Source organism: Eleutherodactylus coqui, chromosome 12 (genome assembly GCF_035609145.1).
Source record: "Eleutherodactylus coqui strain aEleCoq1 chromosome 12, aEleCoq1.hap1, whole genome shotgun sequence".
Lineage (NCBI taxonomy): Eukaryota > Metazoa > Chordata > Amphibia > Anura > Eleutherodactylidae > Eleutherodactylus > Eleutherodactylus coqui.
This window is the reverse complement of record NC_089848.1, coordinates 68,162,552-68,186,367: the sequence shown is the minus strand read 5'-3', so window position 1 is coordinate 68,186,367 and position 23,816 is coordinate 68,162,552. Positions and strand designations below refer to the sequence as shown.

The 23,816-nt window shown below is 44.3% G+C and overlaps 1 protein-coding gene across 1 annotated transcript in view; it reads right to left on the bottom strand.

The window, feature by feature from the left end:
• Window positions 1-23,816, bottom strand: part of ITGB8 (integrin subunit beta 8) — a 125,670-nt gene that overhangs the window by 17,497 nt on the left and 84,357 nt on the right. Inside the window, exons 5-9 of the mRNA XM_066585798.1 lie at window positions 21,586-21,751; window positions 17,145-17,303; window positions 11,738-11,833; window positions 11,567-11,656; window positions 9,630-9,764 (exon numbers count right to left, since the gene is read on the bottom strand). Coding sequence (XP_066441895.1) covers window positions 9,630-9,764; window positions 11,567-11,656; window positions 11,738-11,833; window positions 17,145-17,303; window positions 21,586-21,751 — 646 coding nt within the window. The remainder of the gene's footprint in view (window positions 1-9,629; window positions 9,765-11,566; window positions 11,657-11,737; window positions 11,834-17,144; window positions 17,304-21,585; window positions 21,752-23,816) is intronic.

Below are 23,816 nucleotides of genomic sequence, written 5' to 3'. Positions count from 1 at the left end.
AAACTGAAATGTTAGAACCCTTTTTAGTAGAATCTATCCCAGACGTGAAACACAAAGCAACAAAGACTTCCAGTTTGAATGAAACCTGTCTCCTTGGAATGTTTTATGACGCTGGGAACCGAGAAGTGCGATGCAAGCTAGTCAATAGAGGCTTCAGCTCCGTATACAGGGAGGCCATAGACCATATGTGCGATATGTAGGAACTCCTAAAAAAAACATTGTCATGAACTGCTAACACCTTACTTGGCTAGTGAAAAAGTACATACCATCCCGCATAAGCCCTCTACTTAGCCACACTCTGTCCTTTTGGCAGCACCGCAAATAAAGATTTAGACTTAAACCATTCGGTTTTATTATATCTCTCATTCAGTTCCTTGCTCTTGGCTCCGGCACAGAAATCTGGACATACAATAAAACCTGTCAACTGATGTTAGTCGACTAGTAAATGCAAAACTGCATGTAAAATTACACTTCAACAAGATCAAAAACCAGAACAAAAAACGTAATATAAAAGGCCCTTTGGAGGACGTTACAAATAGGAGGTCTTAATTCTGCGCAGATTGCGGTATGATTGCCTGAAGGTTCCAGCCCAAGACTTACTGATGGGGACATTTCCTATTCTGAATTCCGTTAGACACCTAGTGTGGATTCACATCACCATCTACTGTAGTTCCTACCTGGTCTGAAGAGTGGCAAAGATGTGTAAAAACTGATATCTGAGAGGATTTAAATCCACACAAGCCCTTTATGGCAAAATTAAAGTTACTACACATATTGGGGCAAGCTTACAAAAAAGATTAGTTTTTCCATTCATGAAAATAGTGAAAATTCTATCCAGAGTGTGCAAAATTGATGCAAATTGGTAAGCAAGTAAACTCTCATCCAGAAGCAATAGAGTTGGCTCTCTAGTGCCAACTACTGGACAGCAAATCTCATAAGCCAGTGTCCAACCCTTTTAAGGCCATATAAAGGCACATGGGTGACTTAAAAGTTGTGCCAGAGATTATCGGGCGCAACTCGCATCGGAGAGCACTTGGATATCCTGTTTATGTGCTGTCCAATGTGCTGAACGCCGCACATAGACATGTGCTATTCTCGTCCGAATATTGGACAAGAATAAGACATGTTGCCTTTTTTTTTTTTTTACTTGGACTATCAGTCCAAGTAAAAATAAAAAAAGGGCATGTGTATACACCCATTGAAATGAAGGGGTGATATTTTCATCCACATTTTGGTTTGAAAATCGGATGGAAAAAAAGCCCATGTGCATGTACCTGAGGGCTTAGTCACACGGGCGCATGGGCACCCGTACACCGGCACCGATGCGCCCGTGTGACTGACAGTTAGAAGACGTCCGTACCTGAAGACGGCCGTCTCTCTCCAGCGCTGATGAAAGAACACATGACCGGCAATGGAGCTGGTCACATGTTCTTCCTCCCGGCGCTGCAGAGAGACGTCCGTCTTCAGGTACGGCCGTCTTCTTCCTGCAGTAACACGGGCGCCGATGCGCCTGTGTGACTGAGCCCTTAGATTGAGTTTACATGAGAATATAAAAACTCATCCGTGTTGCATTCACAAAAAGCGGCCATTTTTTCATCTAAGCGCTGCTCCGTACGTGGCCCGCGTGTCCAATTTTCACGTCCACAAAAAGAAAATGTAACAAGCTGAAACAGGCCCCCTTTCATGTTTTCTACATCTTGTAGCAATGGATCCTTCAAATATGGAGAGCACACAAGCTTTCTGAGCGACAGAGATGCTGATTATAGCCATATGTTTGTTTTAAGCTATACAGAGTGGGTCCCGGAAAAGTAGCCCGACAATACTGCGATGGCAAGAATGAGCAAGTGGATTGTTTTTTCCAAAGCTTTACTGATTTAGCCATGTGCTACAACAGATGCTGGAAGTGGTCACCGTTTATGTCTATGCACCTCTGGTCCCGTTGCAACATGTTGGCTGATACTGCCTGCAGCTCTTCAATAATGATGGTGTGGATGGTGTTCATGTTTTCCTTGAGTTCATCCAGGGTATGTGGATTATTGGTGTACACTTCCTGCTTTAAATTTCTCCCCAAATAAAAATTGCATGTAGACAAGTCCGGAGAACATGGTGGTCATAACTCCGTGCTCACAGTTGGCTGTTCTATAAACAGTTCATGAACCCATGCCAGTGAGTCGTGGGAGGTGTGGCATGTTGCCCCATCTTGTTGGAAAAAGCAGTACATTCTTTCTTCTGGTGTTAGTTGATCATAAAACTATTCAAATATATCCAGAAAAACCGCAGTATTCAGTTGATTCGAAGAAAATTGGGCCCACTATTCATGTTCCAGACATGGCATACCACACGCCAATTTTCTGGCCATGCAGTGGCGCTTTGTGAGACAGGTGGGAATTTTAGTAGACCAATACCTCCTATATTGTGAAATCATGTGACCTGATAAATGAAACCAAATTTTGTCCGTCATAAAGTACGGCAATAGGTCCAAAAGGCCTCTAGCAATCATAGTCAGCAGCCACATCAGTCATTTATGCATTTAGATGTGTTGAGCTGTTTCAGTTTCTGCATGTTGTTCAGCATAGTTTCAAGTTCAGAGTTTTCACCACTCGCCAACATGGCGTTCATGATACGCCAACTAGCCAGGACAGTCTCCATATTGATTTTGCTAGGGCTATTTGTAATCCGCTGATGAAAGTCACAAGTGAGTTTGGACATTTGGGCTGATGGAGAACTTGGTTTCTTGATGATTGTGTAAGACAGTTTGGTGCCATTTCTGAACCGGGCTCTAAATACAACATTTAGCAGGTGGTTTGTACCTCGGTACTTGTCGACGAAGGCCTCTTGCATTTCTTTAATTGATCCGCTTTGTACATAACCTTCCACAATAACTATACGCTGTTGCAGGAAGTCCACCATGGGCAGATTTATGAGGTCAAAGAACTGGGTCAAATGGGTCAAAGAACAGAAGAGATGAGAACAGTAAATGCAGGTGCTAGCAGAGCTAAGTCTAACCAAACACTGGCAACCTCTGCTAGCACTTAGCAGCCTTATACGTGAAAGTCCCCACCCAGACAGGGCGGGGAAGGGTGACACGCCTATAGGGGAGATGATAAGACCACCTCTCCCCGGGGCCCTGTACTATACAGAGAGCCATGCGGCCGACCGGAGGGAGCGCGTCCCCGATTACGGCGGGGCACGTGCCACCGGTGGGAGTGGGCAACCACCAACACGGGGGAAGCTCGACCGGAGCCTCCTGCACTGACACCCAGGAGGAGCAGAGCGCGACCGCCGTCCACCAGCGGTAACCCTATACCTAACGAGTGTGGTGCCGGGATCAGAAGCGGGCTACTTATGTGTGCCCCACTCTGTATTTTAATGCCAGCAGCCACACAGAGAACTAGCTCTTGATATTAATGAGGTGCAGTTAGCCCTGCCTTCCCATAGGCCTAGCCACAACTAAAAAAAAAAAAGGTTTTTACTTGCTGTCCCAATGGTGCCATACGTCTCATCTCCAGCAATAGTCGATTCATTAAAGAAAAGCATGTCCTTTTTAAACCACATATCCGCTTCATAACTTTTTTCTCTTGGAGAATTTGTACATGTTACTAGCCACAACTACTCTGTCCTCTGACCACTGATTGACAGCTGTCTCTCTATTACCCATAGAGACCCATCCACAGACAGCTGTTTCTGGACTTTTGCTCCTCTAGACGGTCGACATCCTTATTCCTGGATGAGAACTTATTTGCATACTCTTTTCCCAGAGAGCATTGCCTGGCCAATATAGACTTCCTATGCTAACTTGCTGGTCTCCACAAGGAGAAATATTATTCCCTAAGGGCTCATGTCCACGGGCAAAATAAGAATTAAAATCCGCAGCGGATTTTAACTCTTCTCCTGCCCGCGGATCTGCATCCCATAGGGATGCATTGACCACCCGCGGGGTAGATAAATACCCGTGGATCGTCAATAAAAGTGATTTTAAAAAAAATGGAGCATGAAAAAATCTGGACCATGCTCCATTTTCATGCGGGTCTCCCGCGGGGACGGCTCCCGCGGGCTTCTATTGAAGCCTATGGAAGCCGTCCGGATCCGCGGGACACAAAAATCTGATTTTACTCACACGCTCCGGTTCTTCTCTTCGCTGCGGCGCCATCTTCTCTCAGTCGCGGCCGGATCATTTTGCTTCGGCCCGCCGCATGCGCGGGGCACGTCACCGACGTCATCATGCACATCCGCCGAGCCGAAGAAAGAAGATCCGGCCGCGACGAGAGAAGATGACGCCGCAGCGAAGGAAGTATCCGGAGCGTGTGAGAGGTAAGTTAATTCTGATTTATTCCTATTTTCAGCCCTCATGTCCGCGGGGCAGGAGGGACCCGCTGCAGATTCTACATGGAGAATCCGTAGCGGGCCTGATTTTCCCCGTGGACATGAGGCCTTAGACCCAAAGTCCTGAAAATGTTCTATATACTAGCATAAACCCGCATTGTGAAATTAAAAGTGTCTTTAAAATATACCAAAAAGGACAATCATGGAAATCCATCCTAAATTTTCCAACAATATAACAGGTGTGTGACGTCTTCCTTCACCACTACCTGGTATTTGGTCTCATTCTGCTACATATAGGTCTGACAGATTTTGGAAAATAGGATGACCATTAATGACCATTCCTACAAACAGAAACTCCTAAAAAAAGAAGAATGGAGGAAGACCGTGACTCCAGATGCTCCATAAACATGGTGCATGCATGTATGCGGACGCTTTTTTAGATTTGTCTCGAATATGACTACTTAGAAGAATCACACATCGCATACTAGCAAAAAAAAAAAAGAGTACGGCCCTCTAAGAGGACAATTAACATTCCTGCTCCACTTTTCTATTTGGACCGTGATTAAAGCATTATAGAAAACTGTTGTCCATCACTTGTCCGCTGTCAGGAGATGATTCTGTAGCAGTCTGAAGCCATGTGGTCTGGTGTGCGTCTGAGGTTACTGAACATAATGTAGAAAAGAAGAAGGGCGCCTCGCAGGCAGAACTCTTTATAAGTCGTGTAAGATATAAGCGTAGAGCCAATACATTCACCTGAAGTGTTTGTGTGATGATGCACAACACTCTTATACGCTTCTCAAGGAGGCTGTATGGGGTTACTGCGGTGGATTCTTCTGGTGCTTTAAGATGAAGCCGATTTCAGAAAATCAATAATGCAAAAAATAAAAAGATGGACACTACCCCAAGGATTGTTTACAACTCTTCAATGTAGAATGAGATATTTTATATGTGTTCACATAAATAACATATTTTAGCCCCCAAATGGGTCCTTCTTAAAGTTCTAAGTTCTTCAAGTTTTGGAACTTACAGAAGGACCTGGTTTGGGTCTGAAACACGTAATTTATGTGAATGGAAATTGAATAATTCCTTCAGAGTTGTTTTGAAAAATCAAATATAAAAAGATCCATCTTTTTAGTTTCTGCCCCATTAGGGTACATTCTAGTCATTAAATCCAGGGGTCCGGTCCTCGCTCACGTCAGAAATCCCGAAAATGGGCTTTGATAGATTTCTTAGTATAATTGCAAATAAGCTTCCAAGATTTGAAGCTATCCGCTCAATCTGGAGCTCCATTGGTTAGAAGGTTTATGAATGCCCTGGTTACCTAGTCATGCAATTACTTTGTATGTACCATCTCTATGGTTGGCCTTTTCATATTTTGTTATAGATGTTGATCTGACCAACTGGTTCCTTGTTCCTATGAGGACTCACGTTTTTTATTTCATGTTTGACACTTTTAACCTATTAACCAGTTTCTTATTGTTGGTTTACCCCATTCCTCACAGATTGTAATTTCTTGAATTCTATTTACACTGAGCATAAAGGTCCATTTACACGCAAAGATGATCGTTTAAAATTCGGCAGAAACTGACAGTTTTGAGCAATCATTTTGCATTAGGTACTAATTTGCATGTATTTAGAGAACAGCAGGTCATCTGTTCTCTAAATACATCACTTTTGTTCTGCCACGGGCTGCTGGCTGCATATAGTGCTGTCCGTGGAGAACACAGCATGATGTTCCTGTTATCAGGGACAAGAATTGTATGTTGAGCTTAACTCAGCGTTGGACGAAGAGTGCACGGTAAGTGCACAATGGGTGCGCATTTACATGCAACGGCTATCGCTCAAAAGCCGTTGTTTGGACGAATTTTGAGTGATAATCGCTGCGTGTAAATCAGCCTTTCGACTCTGTGCAGTTTATCACCTGAGATGTGTGACTTTTTTTTCAAACTCTATTAACAAAGAAATCCTGAAATTCCAACGGGACCCATGGACGTAAACTATCTCGGCCATTATAGATGGGTGCTGAAATGGGGACCAGTAGGTATAAAATGTTAGCAGGTTTACATCTGGAAACTGGAAAGCATAAAGCAGTCCACCTTGCAAGCAGGGACGGGACCCCTGAATGTAAAGGCTAACCATCGTGTGAGTGTATCCTTATGTTACTGTTCTTGACAGCAAGATTTTTTCCAATGAAACTATAATTTACTACTATACTGGCAGTGCAATAGTGTGAATATGTGTATATATATACAGATACAGTACATACATACAGTATATATATATGGAGACATAAAGAGTGGGATTTAGACTATCAATCTTGATGGCTGCCCACCCATGATGAGTAATGCTATACAGTCCTGGATTTCCATCTCAGAGGACTGTAGGCACAGACTCTCTGGGACCCTAGACCCTGTCCATCAAGTAGGCCCTTCATATTTCTAAGGCCAGGCTCACATCTCTGGTGTTCAACATCCATTCCACTGAACAGAGACTCCCAACGACCTTTAGCGCGTCTGCCGGAGCTGAAGCGGTGACACGGTCAAGACATTCTGGCAGCAGTGTGTAATGATGAAAAACGTAACTGGAGGTGGGAAGTGCAGATGGAATAGTTTGACACTTTTAATCTGCAGTTTGTGCAATCATTTCCCATAACAGATGTGCAGGTCGCACTCGGGTCAAACATACGGCATAAAGTTTTATAGGTGAGGCTACGGCTTATAACTAAGGAAAAAGGCCGGAATGGAAGACAAGCGGAATGTGCTGCAACTATAGCAACATGCTGAAAAAATGAGTTTATTTTAATCTTAATTTAGAACTAACCCATTAATCTCAGTCTTATAATATTCTGTTTCCTATCTAATGCCTGACTGCAGTATCCACAGCAAAACCCCCATCAGCTAACAGCAATTAATGAGTCCAATCTGCGGACCCCAGTAACACGGGGCATTGGTCAATACACTTCTAGCACCCAGTACAATGAATCCCTTCTTCAGTCCTGTTGCCTGATGTGCAAGTGGGAATGGATAGAGGAAAGTCTTCATCGAATGCAAAAATCTGTTTGCTTCCTACAAGCGGGTCCTGGAAGGTGGGATATGGGTGGTTGTTTGCACAGTTCTTGCTCTGGAGGTGCTTTAGGTTGTTACTCAGTCTGATATAGAGGGGAAAATGTGATCATTTTTGATCTTTTTTCCCTGATTAATAAAACTACAACCCTGTAAAATGGTAAGAATATTTGAGTTCTTCAGGATATGTCATCAGTAGCTGATTAGTCAGGGTCCCGAATGGTGGACCCCAGCCAATCAGCTGTTCCAGCGCCTGTTGTCACCAGCAAAACACACGGGGTATAAAACTAAGCAGATAGCTCCAACCACAATGTAGTGGCTGCTAGTAATAATTGCAGGTGCAGCTCCCATTAAAATCAATGAGAGCCGCACCTGCAATTACCAGTGGCGGCCACTACACAGGGGTCAGAGCAATTGCTTCTGCTTCATACCCTGTGTGTTTTGCTAGTGACAGCAGGATAGTGAGCATAAGTGATCAATAAACATTGCTGGGATAATCCCTTTAAAATGACAGATTATTTGATAGCTGGCAAAACTGTTAGTAACTATTTATCTAAAAAGACATTTTTGTGCTGAAAAATTTCTCTGAAGTGCTGGCTTCTGTGGCCCTCACTTCCATCTAATTTGTAATCTACTTTTGTTGTCAAGTGCTATTTGAAACTAGTAACAGAGACAACAAGACGAAACACAAGGAGAGAAGGAGGGTGATGACTTATGCAGCTCACTGAAGTCTATAGAGAGCAGAGGGGAGGGGGGAGAATGACTCCCACAGACATGTTGTTAGAGAAAACCAAAAATTACAAATGCAGCCTGCAGAGAAAAAAATGGTGAAAAATATAGGATACAAGTCATATACTGGCCAGCAATACTGTTATCCTCATATACACACAGCAGCAGCTTATTCTGAAAAGTAATCTGAAAGTACAAGTATATGTTGCACTATTTTGCTAGTCTAATACAGTCACCAGTCTGCACATGGCTCACTCCTCAGTTATGAAGGCACATGGAAGCAAAAATAATAACTACAATACAAAACATAATTGCAATGCAGTACAAGCTATGTATAAAAGTTCTGATCGCTATGATTAAGGATTGCAGTACTTCTGTACTTCGATGCATTATCGCTCATAATAGCGACCACAGTCTATGGCAGGCCTGAACACCAGTGCTGTCACTGGCAAAACACAGAGTATGAAGAAGAAGCAATTGCTCCGACCCCTGTGTAGTGGCCGCCGCTGGTAATTGCAGGTGCAGCTCTCATTGATTTTAAATGGAGCTGCACCTGTAATTATTACTACCAGCCACTACATTGGGTCGGAGCTATGTGCTCAGTGTCTGGTGTTCGGTTGTCATGATCACATTATGGGGTGCCGATAATGTCACAGAGGGAGCGGGCTTCCTCTGTAAACAATATACATGCTATGATATACATGTTCTCAATATATCAATGTTCTCATCGATCCCCGCTGTGCAGTGGGAGGCCAGCTATCAGTCCCAGCCAGCTTCCGCTGCGTTACTTACCATCCAGCCAGAACGTAAACTTACGTCCTGTAGTGTTAAGGGGTTAAAGAGGACCGGTCACCTCTTCTGACATGTAAATAATTGTATTCCCCATGAAATAAAAATTCTGTAGTGTTTTTTCCTAAAACTCTGCATTATGCTATTGCTCTGCTACTCCTCTTAGAAATGTGGGTGTTACCAGTTGAGGGTGAAGTAATCACACAGTGCCAGGTCGTGTAGGGACACATCCGCTGAGAAGGGGAATGGTACCACCCAGTTGTCGATTTTTTTTCAGACATTTCTAGGAGAAATTACAGAGGAATGGTACAAGGTAGATTTAAGACAAAAGGTGCTCCAGAATTGTTGCCTCATTAGGAATTTAAGTATTTACTAAAACAGACATGTCAGGAGTGATGGCAGCTCCTCCTTAAGTAAATATCATTCATTAGGGTGTACAGCACTCTTTCACCTATGGATCTGCACAATATGAGGCTTATACATGCAGTACTTGATTTCAAGCTGCCTTGTGCATTTGATGACTTTTATTTTGAACAGACATACCAAGGAATTGATGAGCTATAAGGGTAGTTTGTATGGAATCTTATGAAGTCTTGGGAAGTAGATGCTCTGTGATACTTTATGTCAGAAAACAGATTAAGACCAGGAAACCAGCAGAAGGTTATTTGAGCAGACGGGGCGAGGAATGCATTTTTTGCAGCTGTGGAGGATATTTAGATACTGTACCTTATCGTTACTCTGTACATTACGACATCCTTCTATTCCAGAATGTCTGCTCCCATCTGGACATATAGCAGTAATATTTACAGAAATACCCTTCATGGGATTATCCACTTGAATCTTCATTTCTGAGAGAAGTGCCTAAAAAGAATACATTAAAGTTGATGTTAGATGTTATTTACAGAAGCATCCATCATTTGATTCCAGCGGGTAATGAAGGTCTTGTTTATGTGAGGCTGTCACAATAGATGAACTGTTTCCTATGGATAAAGAATGCTCTGTGAGCTCTGGAAACACGTGCCCTACAAAGAGCAAATCATGGCTAGAGTGACTGTAGTCCAACAGTTACAAGGCTCCTAATGTAACAGTTCAGTCTCAGCACCGTGGTGAACAATCACAGGTGTACCGCCACCTGCTGGGAGTAGAGGCATCCGTCACTGTGGGCAAGGAGGCAGTAATTATGAGAACCCCACCCACCAATTCTCAAGGATAAAGTAGGATCACTTCTGAAGAGCAGGTCAAAATATCAGTTCATAATCTACATCATGTCCCTTATGGATCAGGAAACAATGTAACAGCTGAGGTTGCTGTATTATCATAAATGTAAGTTCCATGAAAACATGGCCACCAACCGTGTAACAAGGGATAATTCACTAATTGTTTTGCTTCACTTCACTTTAAATATAGTCGTTGGTTGATAAAAAGTCACCTGGTCTAAAGGCATAGGCATTTATATTTAAACAACTTGCGCACAAAGCTTCCTTCCAACCAACCAAGTAACTTACCTATCTCCCATCCAACCTACCATCCATCCAATCTACTTTCCTTCCATCCAACCTACTATCTATCCAATCTACCTGCCATCCATCCAACCTTTCTTCCTTCCATCCAACTAACCAACCAACCTTCCATCCATCCAGCCTTCTACCCAACCAACGTACCCCACTCCCATCCAACCTACCATCCATCCAACCTACTATCTATCCAATCTACCTGCCATCCATCCAACCTTTCTTCCTTCCATCCAACTAAACAAACAACCAACCTTCCAGCATTCTACCCAACCAACGTACCCCCCTCCCATCCAACCTACCATCCATTCAATCTACCTTCCTTCCATCCAACCAAGCAACCTACCTTCCATCCAACCAAGCAACCTACCTTTCATCGATTCAACCTTCTACGCAACCAACCTACCTTCCATTCATCCAATCGACCTTCCATCTATTCAATCGACCTTCCATCCGTCCAATCAAGCAACCTTCCTAACATCCAATCAACCAACGTACCTTCATTCCATCGAACCAACCTTTCTTCCATCCAACCAACCAACCTACTTTCCTTCCTTAACACCGCAACCAGTTTTGACCTTCCTGTTTAGGCCCCGTTTTTCAAGTCTGATGTGTTTCTTTATGTGCTAATGACTTTGGAATGCTTTTACTTATTCAAGTGATTCTGATTGTGAGCCAAAGCCAGATTCTCCTCCAGAAGCAGATAACCATGTACAGACAGCTGTTCCAGGGCAATTGCCCCTCATCAGTGTCCAGCAGTTTTCTGGCTTGATGAGTGGGTAGCCTATAGACGTGGGTCAGGAAGAGTAGAGTTTCACCTTAGGGAGAGCATCTAGAAGGTGTGAAGAGACTTATAAGGCCATCGATGCTCCTCTGTGTCCGGCTTTGGCTCACAATCTCAGTCATTGTTACAAAGCTTGTTAAAAAGTCTGACATTTCCTTGCAGGAATGCTGCCTTCCAATAGGTGGCACTGTAGAGGTATTGTTCCATATTCAAATTTGGAAATGAGAAAAAAATGCCACCATACACATTATATGATTAGCTGGTCCTGCTGAAATTGATGGGCTTGGTCAATCGATATCTAATCCCTATGACCAGCATGAATATCAATTACGTCATGCAAGGAACTACCTGCATTCTGCAAGACTAACCTGATAAGCTTCAACCACTACATTCTTAATATTTGATGTAGTGGCATCCAGTTTTTTGGCATCTGTTCCTGGCAGCAATGGTAAAAGATCCTATGAAGAAATTAGAAGTGTTAATTATAACTACGAGGACACTATCTATTCCATCAGCATGTTCACTGAAAATATAATTACCTTATACCAATTAAAGGCATTTCCCCGGACAGCAAAAAGTCCATAGACGTGGTTATCTGCTAATTTCTCCCCCAACAAACCAAGTGATGGATGCTCCTGCAAGAAAATACAAGCTTATTAACTACTCCAAGTACAAAGCTGATGTCTCACTGTGTGCTACTTCTATACATACAGTGATGCGAATCCGCACACAAGCTGATGAGCGTCTGCCCGTCTCTTGTCTGCTCCTGCATGCATACAGTTTACAAGAGATTTCACTAAAGGGTGTTGGACCGTAAACACAGATACTGATGGGCCTGGCAGCAAACATACATAGGAACTGCAAACAATAACTACAGGGAACATCTAAAGCCTCTAAAGTGTTCAAAGCTGGAGAAAGGACCCCAGAATGTACCTGCTCCAAAAACCTACTTCTAGCATGGTGAAAACCCTTCCAACCTAAAAAAAACATCTGGCAATTTAGGGTTTCTCCAAAGGGGAATATAGTATAGTAAATCCATCTAGTTGTAAATCTAATCTAATGTATTCCATAATTTAATAAAGTAATTGTTAAATACTATATCTTTTTTCCTCCTTTCATCCCGCTCTCACTTACTGTTATGGGGGGGCAACAACCCCACCCCATTTCTTTCTCCCCAGCCCTTCAATTGTTGCAATTGAGAAGCCAAAAAATATATCCAAAAATTTGGAATTACAGCCCACTAGATCACTTACCCCTTTGAAGGGTCTCCAATTTAATTCTAGAGGATTTCTTATTCCACAATAAACTCCTAAATATCGGATGAACTGAAAAATAGTTACGCGGCTTATAATTGTAGCAGCAATTTTTCAAATTTCGAAGAATATTCCAAAACTCAACTTTTTAGGGACTAATTCAGGTTTGAAGTGGCTTGAAGGGTCTATATATTAGAAACACCCTATAAATCACTCCACTTTAAAGAGTGCACCACATGAAGTGTTCAAAACGGACTGAGGAAGCTTGTTAATCCTTTAAGTGTTCACAGGGATTAAAGCACAATAAAGGTTAAATTCAAAGGGCCACTCCGATGATTCTTTATATTCATTCACTATGTAGCTATCCCCCCAGTATATATACTTGAGCTAGTGTTACCTTGATTGGTTATTACGTTCTGTCTGAAACTTGCAGCCTCAATTTTCTCAAGATGGTCATGTAATCTCAGTTCTGATCAAATCAGATCTACTAGGGGGTTATAGATTCATTTTCTAGTCAATATCTCAGTTTGTGTAATGCTACCACTGAAACTGCAATGATCGGCAGACATGCACTCCTATCACAGTTACTGATGATCACACAGCTCATGTCACACAGTTATAATAGAGGAGATCACAGCTCATCCTCCTGACTGCATACTTATGGCCTGTAGCTTGACTATAGTTTAGGTTACTATAGAAAATAATGATGATTAAACTTGTTCCCCCTGCAGCCAAAAATGATATAGCCTTATCTAATGTTAGGCTGATGCATCAAGGGGTTGATTGAAAGTAAAGAACCTTACCATGACGAGGGTGCCTGACAGGGGGCTGCAGTGCAGGAAAGTGACTAGAAAACACATCGATGTCCAGAGTGTGACAGGAAATCAGGTGAGGGGGGCAGGCATGAAAAAATGGTGTGGGAAAACTCAATCTCCTGATCGCCAGGGTCCCAAGCGGCGGACCTCAGACGATCAACTATTGATGATCTATCCTGAGAATAGCTCATCAATGGTATTTTGCCTGAAAACCCCTGTTATTAATTAATTAGTTTATTTATTTACACAAAAAGTTCTCTGTGATCACTGTGACTTGCTGCTATCCTATACTAGGCCGATCTCACACGACCGGGTTTGCATTGTGGAATCCGTGATCATCGCCCGCATGGATGATCCGCGGTTTTCCACATTCAATCAAAAAATAGAACATTCACATGTTTGCCAGCAATTGCGGTTTCTGCTAGCAGAAATGACATCGCAGCTAGTTCTATTTTAATGTGGATTCCATTGAAGTAAATGGTCAAATGACATTGCAGATAGGTCGCGGGTACCCATGTCATTGCCTAGCGATGGCGTGGGAAAACCAGTGATTTGAAAAAAAAAAATCTGTACTGTCCATGTCCAATGGCGAACCACCGGGCCCATCCACAATACTGATTTAGGCGGGTGGGGCGGATGCCGGCCAGGGACAAGGCCAGATTCTGCTGCGGGCTCCCGTCCGTGTGAGCCTGGCCTTAGTGTGTAAGGAGAGACCCTTATACCCAACTACCTCCGCATTTCAGTATTTAAGAGAGGTTCCAAAAGAAAAAAACTACTAAAAAAGTTACAGGCCTTTTTCTTGTGAACCTCCAGATGGTTCCCACTTATCAAGGTTTGCAATCCACTGTAATCTGTCATTTTGCAGTGGTGCATAGTGTATGTCTCTAGACATACACACTGCCATATGTATGCATCCGCCTATATGTGTGGCACATAATCCTACAGTATAAATTAGCCCATCCTAACCAATATGCTTAGAATGTCTTGAACCATGTATGTCGTCTCTAAAATAGATGCGGCTGTAAGTGAAGGAAATAAAGTGATTTTCTCCCGGAGTATTGCACTAACAACTCGGCACTCTTCCCTGCCTTATATTTAATAGACATACAGTAAATTGGAAGCAAGCAGCTGCAAATTACAGGATGTTGTGACTGAACCCACATCCCCATTAGCCCCGTGATCCAAATGTTATGAAGTTTACTGGACGGCTTGAAGTTTTGCTTGTATCAAAGAAAAATACACTAAATACAATTTCAAGACAAAACCCACAATTTATAAGCAAACTCCGGTGTGCCGTACACAATGTTTACAGCTCCGTGTACTCAATACTAAGCGTTTCCCAGAAAGCCCTCCTGGAAGGTGGTTGTCAATAAATAAAAAAAAACTCTTCTTGATGTGCCTCTATGGTGGGACAGGGCTAAGCAATTGGTAGACATAGATTTGACTTCTAGTGGACATAGAGTGGGCAGCTCTTCACCGTGCTTGGCGTCCAACAGAGAAAGGCCCTTGGGAAGAGGATTGGGAGTTGCTATCAGTGGTTTACTTTCAGCCAATCGGTGAAGTCTGGAGGGTATTCTCGAATATTAATTGTCTGAGAGCAATTCTTAAGATTGAACACTCATCACAATGTTCCCATCATGGTATGCGGCCCTTCAAACTCTGGCTTTCGTAAAGTGGGCACTCATAGCACCCATTGGGTTTGTCCATTATGAGTATAATATAGTAATGTACTTACGATATTTAAAGGGAACCTGTCAACTGTTAGTGTATTGGCCCAGAACGTATATTTCTGGCTCCCCATAAATGCCATACAAGTCATGTCTTGTGTAGATGCACTGTGCAAAGTTGTCTAGTCATTTTTTTATGTGTATTGCACAGCTGCAGCAAGTGAGAGGTTAATGTTCGCATGAGACTGGGAGATGCTTGCAATGTACCATTTAATGTCCTGTCATGTGGTATGTCAGAGATGATAAATATGAGTGTATTTAGGTGTGGTAGTTAGAGAGAGAGATCCATTTTTTGGGGGTTCCTGAGTAAGAGTGCCGGCCACATCGGGGTATCTTCAACCCTTATGTGGTGAAGAATAGCAGGGGAGGAACGGTTTCAGAGGATCTATATTCCAGTAACCGCAGAGGAGTGAGAGCAGGAGGAGAGAGCGAGAGCAGAGTGACAAGATCAAGATCACTGTGCAGAGGTACTATAACTAAGAGTGTCTGTGGAATGTCCCAACCCTTATCCTCCTCTGGAGATTTTCCTCATTCAGGAGCGGTGCCTGTCAAATAACTTGGCCTGCAAGACCAGTGTCGTCCTGTGTTTTCCTCCCGGACTTTAAGTTTATTGTTTTGCCTGCACAGCCGTCTTGAATAATTGCGCCTTGTACTAAGTTCATATCAAATAAAGTTTTGCCAGGCACTGACTATTCCCAGGGACCTGATCTGACCGTTCCCAGGGACCTGAGGTACGTTACAAAAGTATGCAGCTCATTTATTTACCGCCGAGGGTCATCCAGTGGGTAACAGAATGGTGGCGTCACCCGTGACAACTTCAATGCCTGTTCTCCAGTTTATTGACCATCATTCTCCTAGGGGTCTCCGAAAGAGGCCCAGCGCTACCCTGGCTGAGGCTACGTGTGTCCCTTCGGGAGGAAGCCTGGTAAGTGCCGCCATGACAAGCGCCCACCTTACCCGCCCAGCTCCTCAACATATGCCCTGCGATTAGGTGACATCTTTTCAAACTCACCTGGTCCATTATTCCTGCGGTGTCCCCGAGCAAAGTCAGCACATGCTCAGCAAGTGTGAAGTTTTTCAGAAGCCTGCAAGTTTGCACTCCCATCAAGATGAATGTAAGGCTGGATTCACACGGGGCGGATTTGCCGCTGAAATTCTGTCTGGAGTTTCGCTGCGGCAAATCCACCTGCAGCCGCTAATCCCGGGATTAGCCAGCCATGTGGACGAGATTTCTCAGAAATCTCGTCCACACGGGACGGCAAATCCGCCGCAGCGAAGCCGGCGCTGCAGCGCGGACTTGCTGGCTGCAGCATGTTAATTTTTTTTCCTCTTCCGCTGCGCTCTCCTCTACGAGAGCGCCGACCGCAGCAGAAGAGCGAGTGGCCAGGCTGCTTCAAAACCCGCGGCTAAGTGCCGCGGGTTTCGAAGCAGTGCTTATGCCAGCGGAAATCTCGTGTTTTTTTCGCTGCGGCCAAACCGCGAGATTTCCGCTGGGAATCCGCCCCGTGTGAACCCAGCCTAAGTGTGCATGTACAGTCTTCTGAAGAGACTCAAGGTTGCTGTGCATGCCCTGACTTTGCCAGACACGGCAGGAACGGGGGATCGGATGAGTTTTAAAAATGTCTCTCCGCACTTCACGCCACCTCAACTATAAGCACCATAAACTAAGGTGATGACCGGTTCCCTTTAACATGTCTCTTTCTTATAATAGACATACTTCTAAGAGTCTACTTCTAGCAGCAGATGCAAGACTGATATAAGCAGCCGATAACACTAGAGTAGTACTAAAGTGGTAACAATCTTTCCGCCTTGCAAATTATTTAATGAGGTTTATTGTAAAATCTTGTTAAACGTCCTTGTTTCCGGTCCGGAATAACAAGTATTCTCAGTAATCCCAGAACAAGGAAGACTGCTTTGATTGCATGTAAGGTAGAGTTAACAGAGGCTTTCATGACCAGCTGATAGTGTATGCAGAGCTAAACATATAACCCCATTCATGTTGAAGCCTTTGGGTATGTCAAGCACACGTACAGACAAGTTCCCTCTTCCTGACAACCTCTCTAATCACTTGAATCGCTTACACTACGAACCATAAATGCTGATAACGAGCCCTGCGTACAGACAGAGGACTCCCCTTGTACAGGTCCTTACCATATCGGAAGCTCTGGTGTAAACGTTGTCTTTGAGATGACAGTTGCCGTCGTTCGGGGTTACTATCCCTGCTAATTTACTGTCAAGTGCTAAATGAGAAGTTTGATCCGTCATCAGAATAATTAAGCGCTTTGCTTCTTTCCGCCAGCCGATTTCTTTCTGCAACATGAAAGGCAATGCATTACAGAGCTGTTTACTGCGAATCCAGCAAATAGAACCCCCGGTGTTACCCTCTATAGTTACTAAGTTACACATCGTAACATGAGGAGAGCAATTCACAAGGCATTTACACAAACTGCAACATACTAACAATTCAGGACACGGTGCTGTGAAAGGACTGCAACTGGAAGGATGAGGCCGAATGCCCACGACCGGGTCGGATGACACAGCAATTTCACGATTGACACTTTGGATCGGATGGCTTACACTGACTGCAATGGAGGTTGTCCGTGTGATTCCGGGACCAAATAGAACATGCTATGATTTCCGCTCGTGGACATGGAAGAATCTTTTAACATAGCAAGCTGTGGACGAACATTGCTGTGGAATTCAGGCTAGACACAGCAAAAATCCATCCATGGGCATTAGACCTTACTCGTAGCTCAGTACTTAAGAAGTGACCTTTCACCAGGACTACAAAACTATACAGCTGCAGGGCTTATTAACACGAGTATATATCAGCCGCTGTTTTAATGGCCGGCCGATATACACTCCCATCTGAGCTGTCTCCCCCCTTCCCTCCGCCTAACTGGTTCTCTGCCTCTCTCCTCCACTCCGGCGTTCGCAGTGGGAGGAGGCGGAGCTAAGCTCCGCTCTGCCCCGCCCACTCCCATCACTGGCTATGGACAAGCGGCAGGAGCTTAGCTCCGCCCCATCCTTCCCACTCCCATTGCAAACCACTCGGAAGGGAGGAGAGAGGCAGAGAGCCGGGAAGGGAAGGGGGAGAACTGCTTAGATGGAAGCGCATATCGGCCAGCCGTGAAAATGGCAGACGATATAAATAGGTGAAAATACGCCCAAAAACAGCAACAAATTTCCCACGACTTAATGAATGCAGCAGTCCTGGAAGGAGCGGCCCCGTCCCTCCATAAACCACACGGAGAACCGAAAAACTGGGGAAAAGGCTGAAATTTCACCGGGTATTATTTGCATATTATAACTTGCAGATTATAAAAGCCAAGATGCGATCTTTTCTTTTTCCATTGTATCTGACCAATCTTGAGTGGTAGGAAAGGGTTACTATGTTAATTAACCCATTAACGACCAAGCAGTGTATACAGCCCTTGGTCCGGGGTTTTAATCCTGCACGCTAGCAAAAATACGGTTCAGGATTAAAACTCATGCAATCTAGAAGGAGCAGGTCAGGTGCTCGGAGATAGCCAAGGACCCAGAGGAGAAGCCATTTTTAACCCTTTCTGCCTTCTCTTGTACAGGCTACACGGTGCAGTGTTTACAGCACCTGCTGGTTAGTAGCTTTTGCTCCGGCCCATGGAGAGGAGCGGTCCACGTGAAGACCCTTTTTTTGCAAACCCCTGAATGTCTCAAATTCCTGGGAGAACAACGCAGCAAGGACAACGCGTGCAAAGGACTTGTTTCCTCAAGGAAGATCTACGAGCACTTCATTAAAAAATGAAAACAAGAAGGGGGCTGATGTGGAGCGAAAACCACAGCACCAAAAATAGTGGCTAATTACTAGCAATGACTAATAATAGCAATGAGAAGGAAACTTGCCTGCAGGGTTTGTCAGTTTGCAGGAGACACTTGCAGAGAGCAGATTTTGCTCCTGATTCTTTCCAATTTTGAGCTGGCAGATTGCAGAATGAGGCGGGGCTTTACTGATGGGCGGGGCTTATCAAAAGCAGGCAGAGGATAGGGTGTTGTGTTCTGCTGCAGCCCCATTTACACTGTACAATTATTGTTCAGATTCTCACTGGATTGTAGAGTATAAATACCGGCGTGATCTCAATGGCGAATGATAATTCGCTTGTCATTCGCATCATTCAGGCATAATAATCAAACAATGATCATCCTGTATAAAAAGGCTGTTGTTCACCTATGAGCAACTGCCTGTTCATAGTGAATGGAGGCGGCTGGAAGAGATCTCCGCCCCGCTCTGCCTATTCACGGAGCGATGATCATCATCGCTGGCAATGGCTGTGGGGCGATTCTGCACCCAACTGTTGACCCGTGTAAAGGGACCCTTACACAGGACAACTATCATCCAAATCATTGCTTGAAAGAGCGAGTGCAAACAGTTGTTTCATGTAAATATGGCCACCGTCACGGCAAGTGATAATCCACTCATTAGTTGCTTGTTGTTTCATTTCAGTCCCATTCGTTGGTATCTGAAGGACTTGCAAAGACATTTGCATGGAGATCCGCCTACGAATGATATCTGGGCGAAGTGATGAACAATGAACTCTCTGTGTAAAAGCCTAATCATGAAGTTCAGCGACTTTTCTGAAAGGTCCTGTAGGTGCCCTAAGGTCTGTAAGGGCCGGTCTCCACATATATAGAAGGATTTCTCGCTGATTTCTATTAATATCAGACAACATTTGTGTATTTATTACATTAAGAGTTCCAGTTTTTGACATGTTCTTCTAGAGGTGGAAACTTTGTGTAACGGTACATCAAAGTTAGAAAAACTTCTTGCTGCTGATCTTGAATATAACAGTGTACTCTTGGAATAATGGATTTGGCTCTCCATGAAAACGAAGTTGTAACAGAATCCAAGGGGGAAAAAAACGATTTAAGATACAAAACAAGAATAGATACATTATCAGTGATTAAAGGCTCTGCCTGCCGTCTGCTGCCAGAATAAGCACACTGTTCTCCACTGGATTCGTCCTGCATCAGGGCTTTTAGAGAATCAAGTGACACTTCTGCCGCTATAAGACGTACCGGGACAAGGAGGGCCGGGCTGTATATTTAACTAGGAAGGGTGGAAGTGGGAAAGCACTAGAAGATAATTAGATGGAAAATAAGATATGCGCTGTTCTATCAAGCAGGCTGTATCTGGCGGTATAACACAAGTGCGTTGTACTCCACAGCCGGCTCGCAACACTGTAGAAGGATGGTTTTGTTCACATCGGAGATCATTGACTTAACCCTTTGCAATCCAATTTTAGATTCAGGGTTTCCTAGGGGGTTTTCTCTTTCTGCCATTATACAATAGCGCCATCTGCTGGCTAGAGCCAGTACTGCGGTATGGGACATGCTGGAGAGGCCCCCGACATCAGAGCTGGACAGTAATATACAGTAAGGATATCCTGCCGGACGTCTTCCGACATCGCAGCTGTGCAGCCTTCAATCAGAATGTCTTTAGACGTCAGACGGTGGATTGGAAAGGGTTAATGGGGTTTTTTATGGAGGGTAAAACTCATATATGGACTTGTGGCGTCTGAATCTCCAACGCCAGGTCACATGGTGTGGCCCCTCTCTCTGTGCAAGCTGTCAAGGGGGCTGGCTGTTTACCTAATTTAACTCAGTCAGCCCCTTCTCTCTCTGCATTGGCTGTATCAGGGAAGCGGGCTAGCTTAGTTATTAAAAGGGTTGTACCAGAATTGCAAGTTATCCCCTTTCCGTAGGATAGGAGATAACTTGTTGATCACTGAGGGTCTCGCTGCTAAGACCCCAACTGATCCTGAGAACGGGGGCTCCAGTTTTCCCTGTCCCCCTCACTGTGTGGTTACTGCACCTCCGGAACGGAGCGCTGGTCGTGCAAGTGCGCTGCTGCTTCATTCATTTTCAATGCGACTGCCGGAGATAGCCAAGCAACAAGCGCTCGGGTATTTCTGAAAGCCCCATTGAAATTAATGAAGCACCGACCCCCTATGCTCAACCAGTACTCCGGTCATTAGTCCTTCTGTCAACACTGCAGTGACCCTGCAGTGAAAGGCCGAGGGGGACACGGGACCTCTGTTCTCGAGATTTGAGGGGGTCTCAATGGTAAGACCCTCACCAATCTGCAAGTTGTCACCTATACTGTGGCTTTAACTCGTGATTCTGGTAAATCCCTTTAAGATGGGCCAGACAGCCAGCCCCCTTGACACTGTGATGGGTACAGAGAGAGGGGTCATTCCATAATTTAAAGAGAATCGGTCAGGTCTCCAATGTCCCCAGGCTACAGGTACTACGGTCCAGTGACAAATATGGTGATGTTAGCGGTCTGTCGCTACAGATATCAGAAAACATCGGTTAAAAGTTTGCAGCAGAGATGAGCTGAATGCAACTTATTCTTCTAGGGGAGAAAAGCGAGTAGAAGAGTATTAATGAGACACGTTGGAAATGCTCGAAACCTAAGAATGTACTTTTTCACTGCTGCACGGATGTGTGTGACAGACCAATGCCATGGGGGTTACTGTAGTGCCTGCAGCCCGGGGACCAGGAGGCACCTGACATTCAGAGATGGCACATAAGGAAGCACTATTACCATACTCACATGACAGACTGCTGCCTGCAGCATCGCATCAAACGCACCTTCTGGGTCGTCTATATTCCCGGAAATCTTCTGCTTATTAACAATTTGCTTGAATTGCGTAATATTGCTGGTTAGGGAGAGCACATGAATGAATCCATGAGGTGGCATGCAGTTCTTGTTGTAGAGACTGGAAGGAGACAATGGGCACACGGTCAGCACACAGGGCACTGCCAGCCTGCAGCACTCTCTACATGCAAAGTACCAGCCAACTAACTGACAATGGGCACACGGTCAGCACACAGGGCACTGCCAGCCTGCAGCACTCAGTAAATGCAAAGTACCGGCCAACTAACTGACGATGGGCACATGGTCAGCACACAGGGCACTGCCAGCCTGCAGCACTCAGTAAATGCAAAGTACCGGCCAACTAACTGACGATGGGCACATGGTCAGCACACAGGGCACTGCCAGCATGCAGCACTCAGTATATGAAAAGTACCAGCCAACTTACTGACGATGGGCACATGGTCAGCACACAGGGCACTGCCAGCCTGCAGCACTCGGTATATGCAAAGCACCGGCCAACTAACTGACAATAGTCACACAGTCAGCACACAGGGCACTGCCAGCCTACAGCACTCGGTATATTCCCCTTAGAGACCTTTCTGACTGGCCGCAGTTGTCCGCAGGACGCAGCACAGATGCGGATTTTGTTGTGCTTTAATCCGTGGAATGCGTTCTGCAGAACATCTTGTGGAACGTCTTGCGTTTTATTCCGCAGACTTTAATTACAAATTTATATCTCCTACATATTACAAATCCGCAACAACGATTCCACAAGACGTCCTTAATTCCACCGCAAAAAGCTTTTCCACTGCGGAATTTAATCTTGCAGTTTGGAAGTAGACATGAGACTTGTACCAGGTGTAAACTAAAGCCCCATAAGGGTAACATTGTGACACAGAAATGTCCGCGCGTCCCAAATCCGTTCCTTAAGAAAAGCAAACTATAAAACCATGCTTTATCACCCAATTACTGGAACAGCAGTAATAGTTATATGTGAAAAATGTCCAATGTTCTGGAATATTCTGGAGAGTTTTGGGCATCGGTACTCAAGGAGGACCGATCAGGTACAAAGGTGGGCAACTACAGTAACGACTGGAATGGGTGGAGTACAAGACCCAGAGAGGTGATCAAAATTGGGATTATTTGGTTTAGAGGAGCGACCTAATAACTATATAAATATATCAGAGGACAATACAAAGATGTCTCCCCCCAGGACTGTAACAAGGGGGCGCTCTCTACATCTAGAGGAAAGGTGTCTACACCGATGTAGAAGGACGTTCTTTAGGCTAGTGTCACATTGGCATAAGCGCATTTGCACCGCATATTTCTGCATTGGGCGTTGCAAAAGTACAGTAAAACATTCACTTGCATGCGCAAATTGTGCACATTTGGGTGTGCAAAAAAAAACCCCAGCAAGCACGCTTCCATTCATTGAAATGGCCAAGGTAATTAGATCAATACGTGCTATTCGAAAATGTGCAGGAAAATAGAGCAAACTGCATATTTTCTTGTAAGAATGAAAAGCGTACGCAAAATAGGCGTATGAGAACGAACCCATGGAAATCAACGAGTTCTATTTACTGTGTATGGCATGCGCAAAATTTGCACACGCAAAATGCCACACAAATAAGTTCATGTGACACAGACTTTATTGTAAGAGCAGTGAGACTATGGGGCTCTCTGCCTGAGGATGTGGTGATGGTGAATTCGATAAAAGAGTACAAGAGGGGCCTGGATGTCTTTCTTGAGTGTCACGATATTACATGTTATAGTCACTAATAACTTCAGAAGGGTCGGGGATCCGGGGATTATTCTGGCTGCCAAATTGTAGTCAAGAAGGAATTGTTCTGCCGTGGGGCTGCAAGCTGAATACAATGTAATAAGCACTCCCGTGGAGAACACAGCATGCGGTCCTTGCTGAACAATGGATTTTATGCTCACCTAAAAATCATCGTTCGGCCGAAAAGTTAACGATGGTAGCATTTACACACAACAATTATTGCTCAAAAGCCATCGTTTGAGTGAATTTTGAGCGATAATCGTTGCGTGTAAATGGGCCTTGACCAATTTTGCAATTACTGTAAATGTTTTATTACATGAGAAATAAAGCAACTTTGCCAATACTCAAATTAAAAAAAAAACCTCCTTTTGTTTGTGCATGCAGCTCCTCTGGATACCTGTGTCTC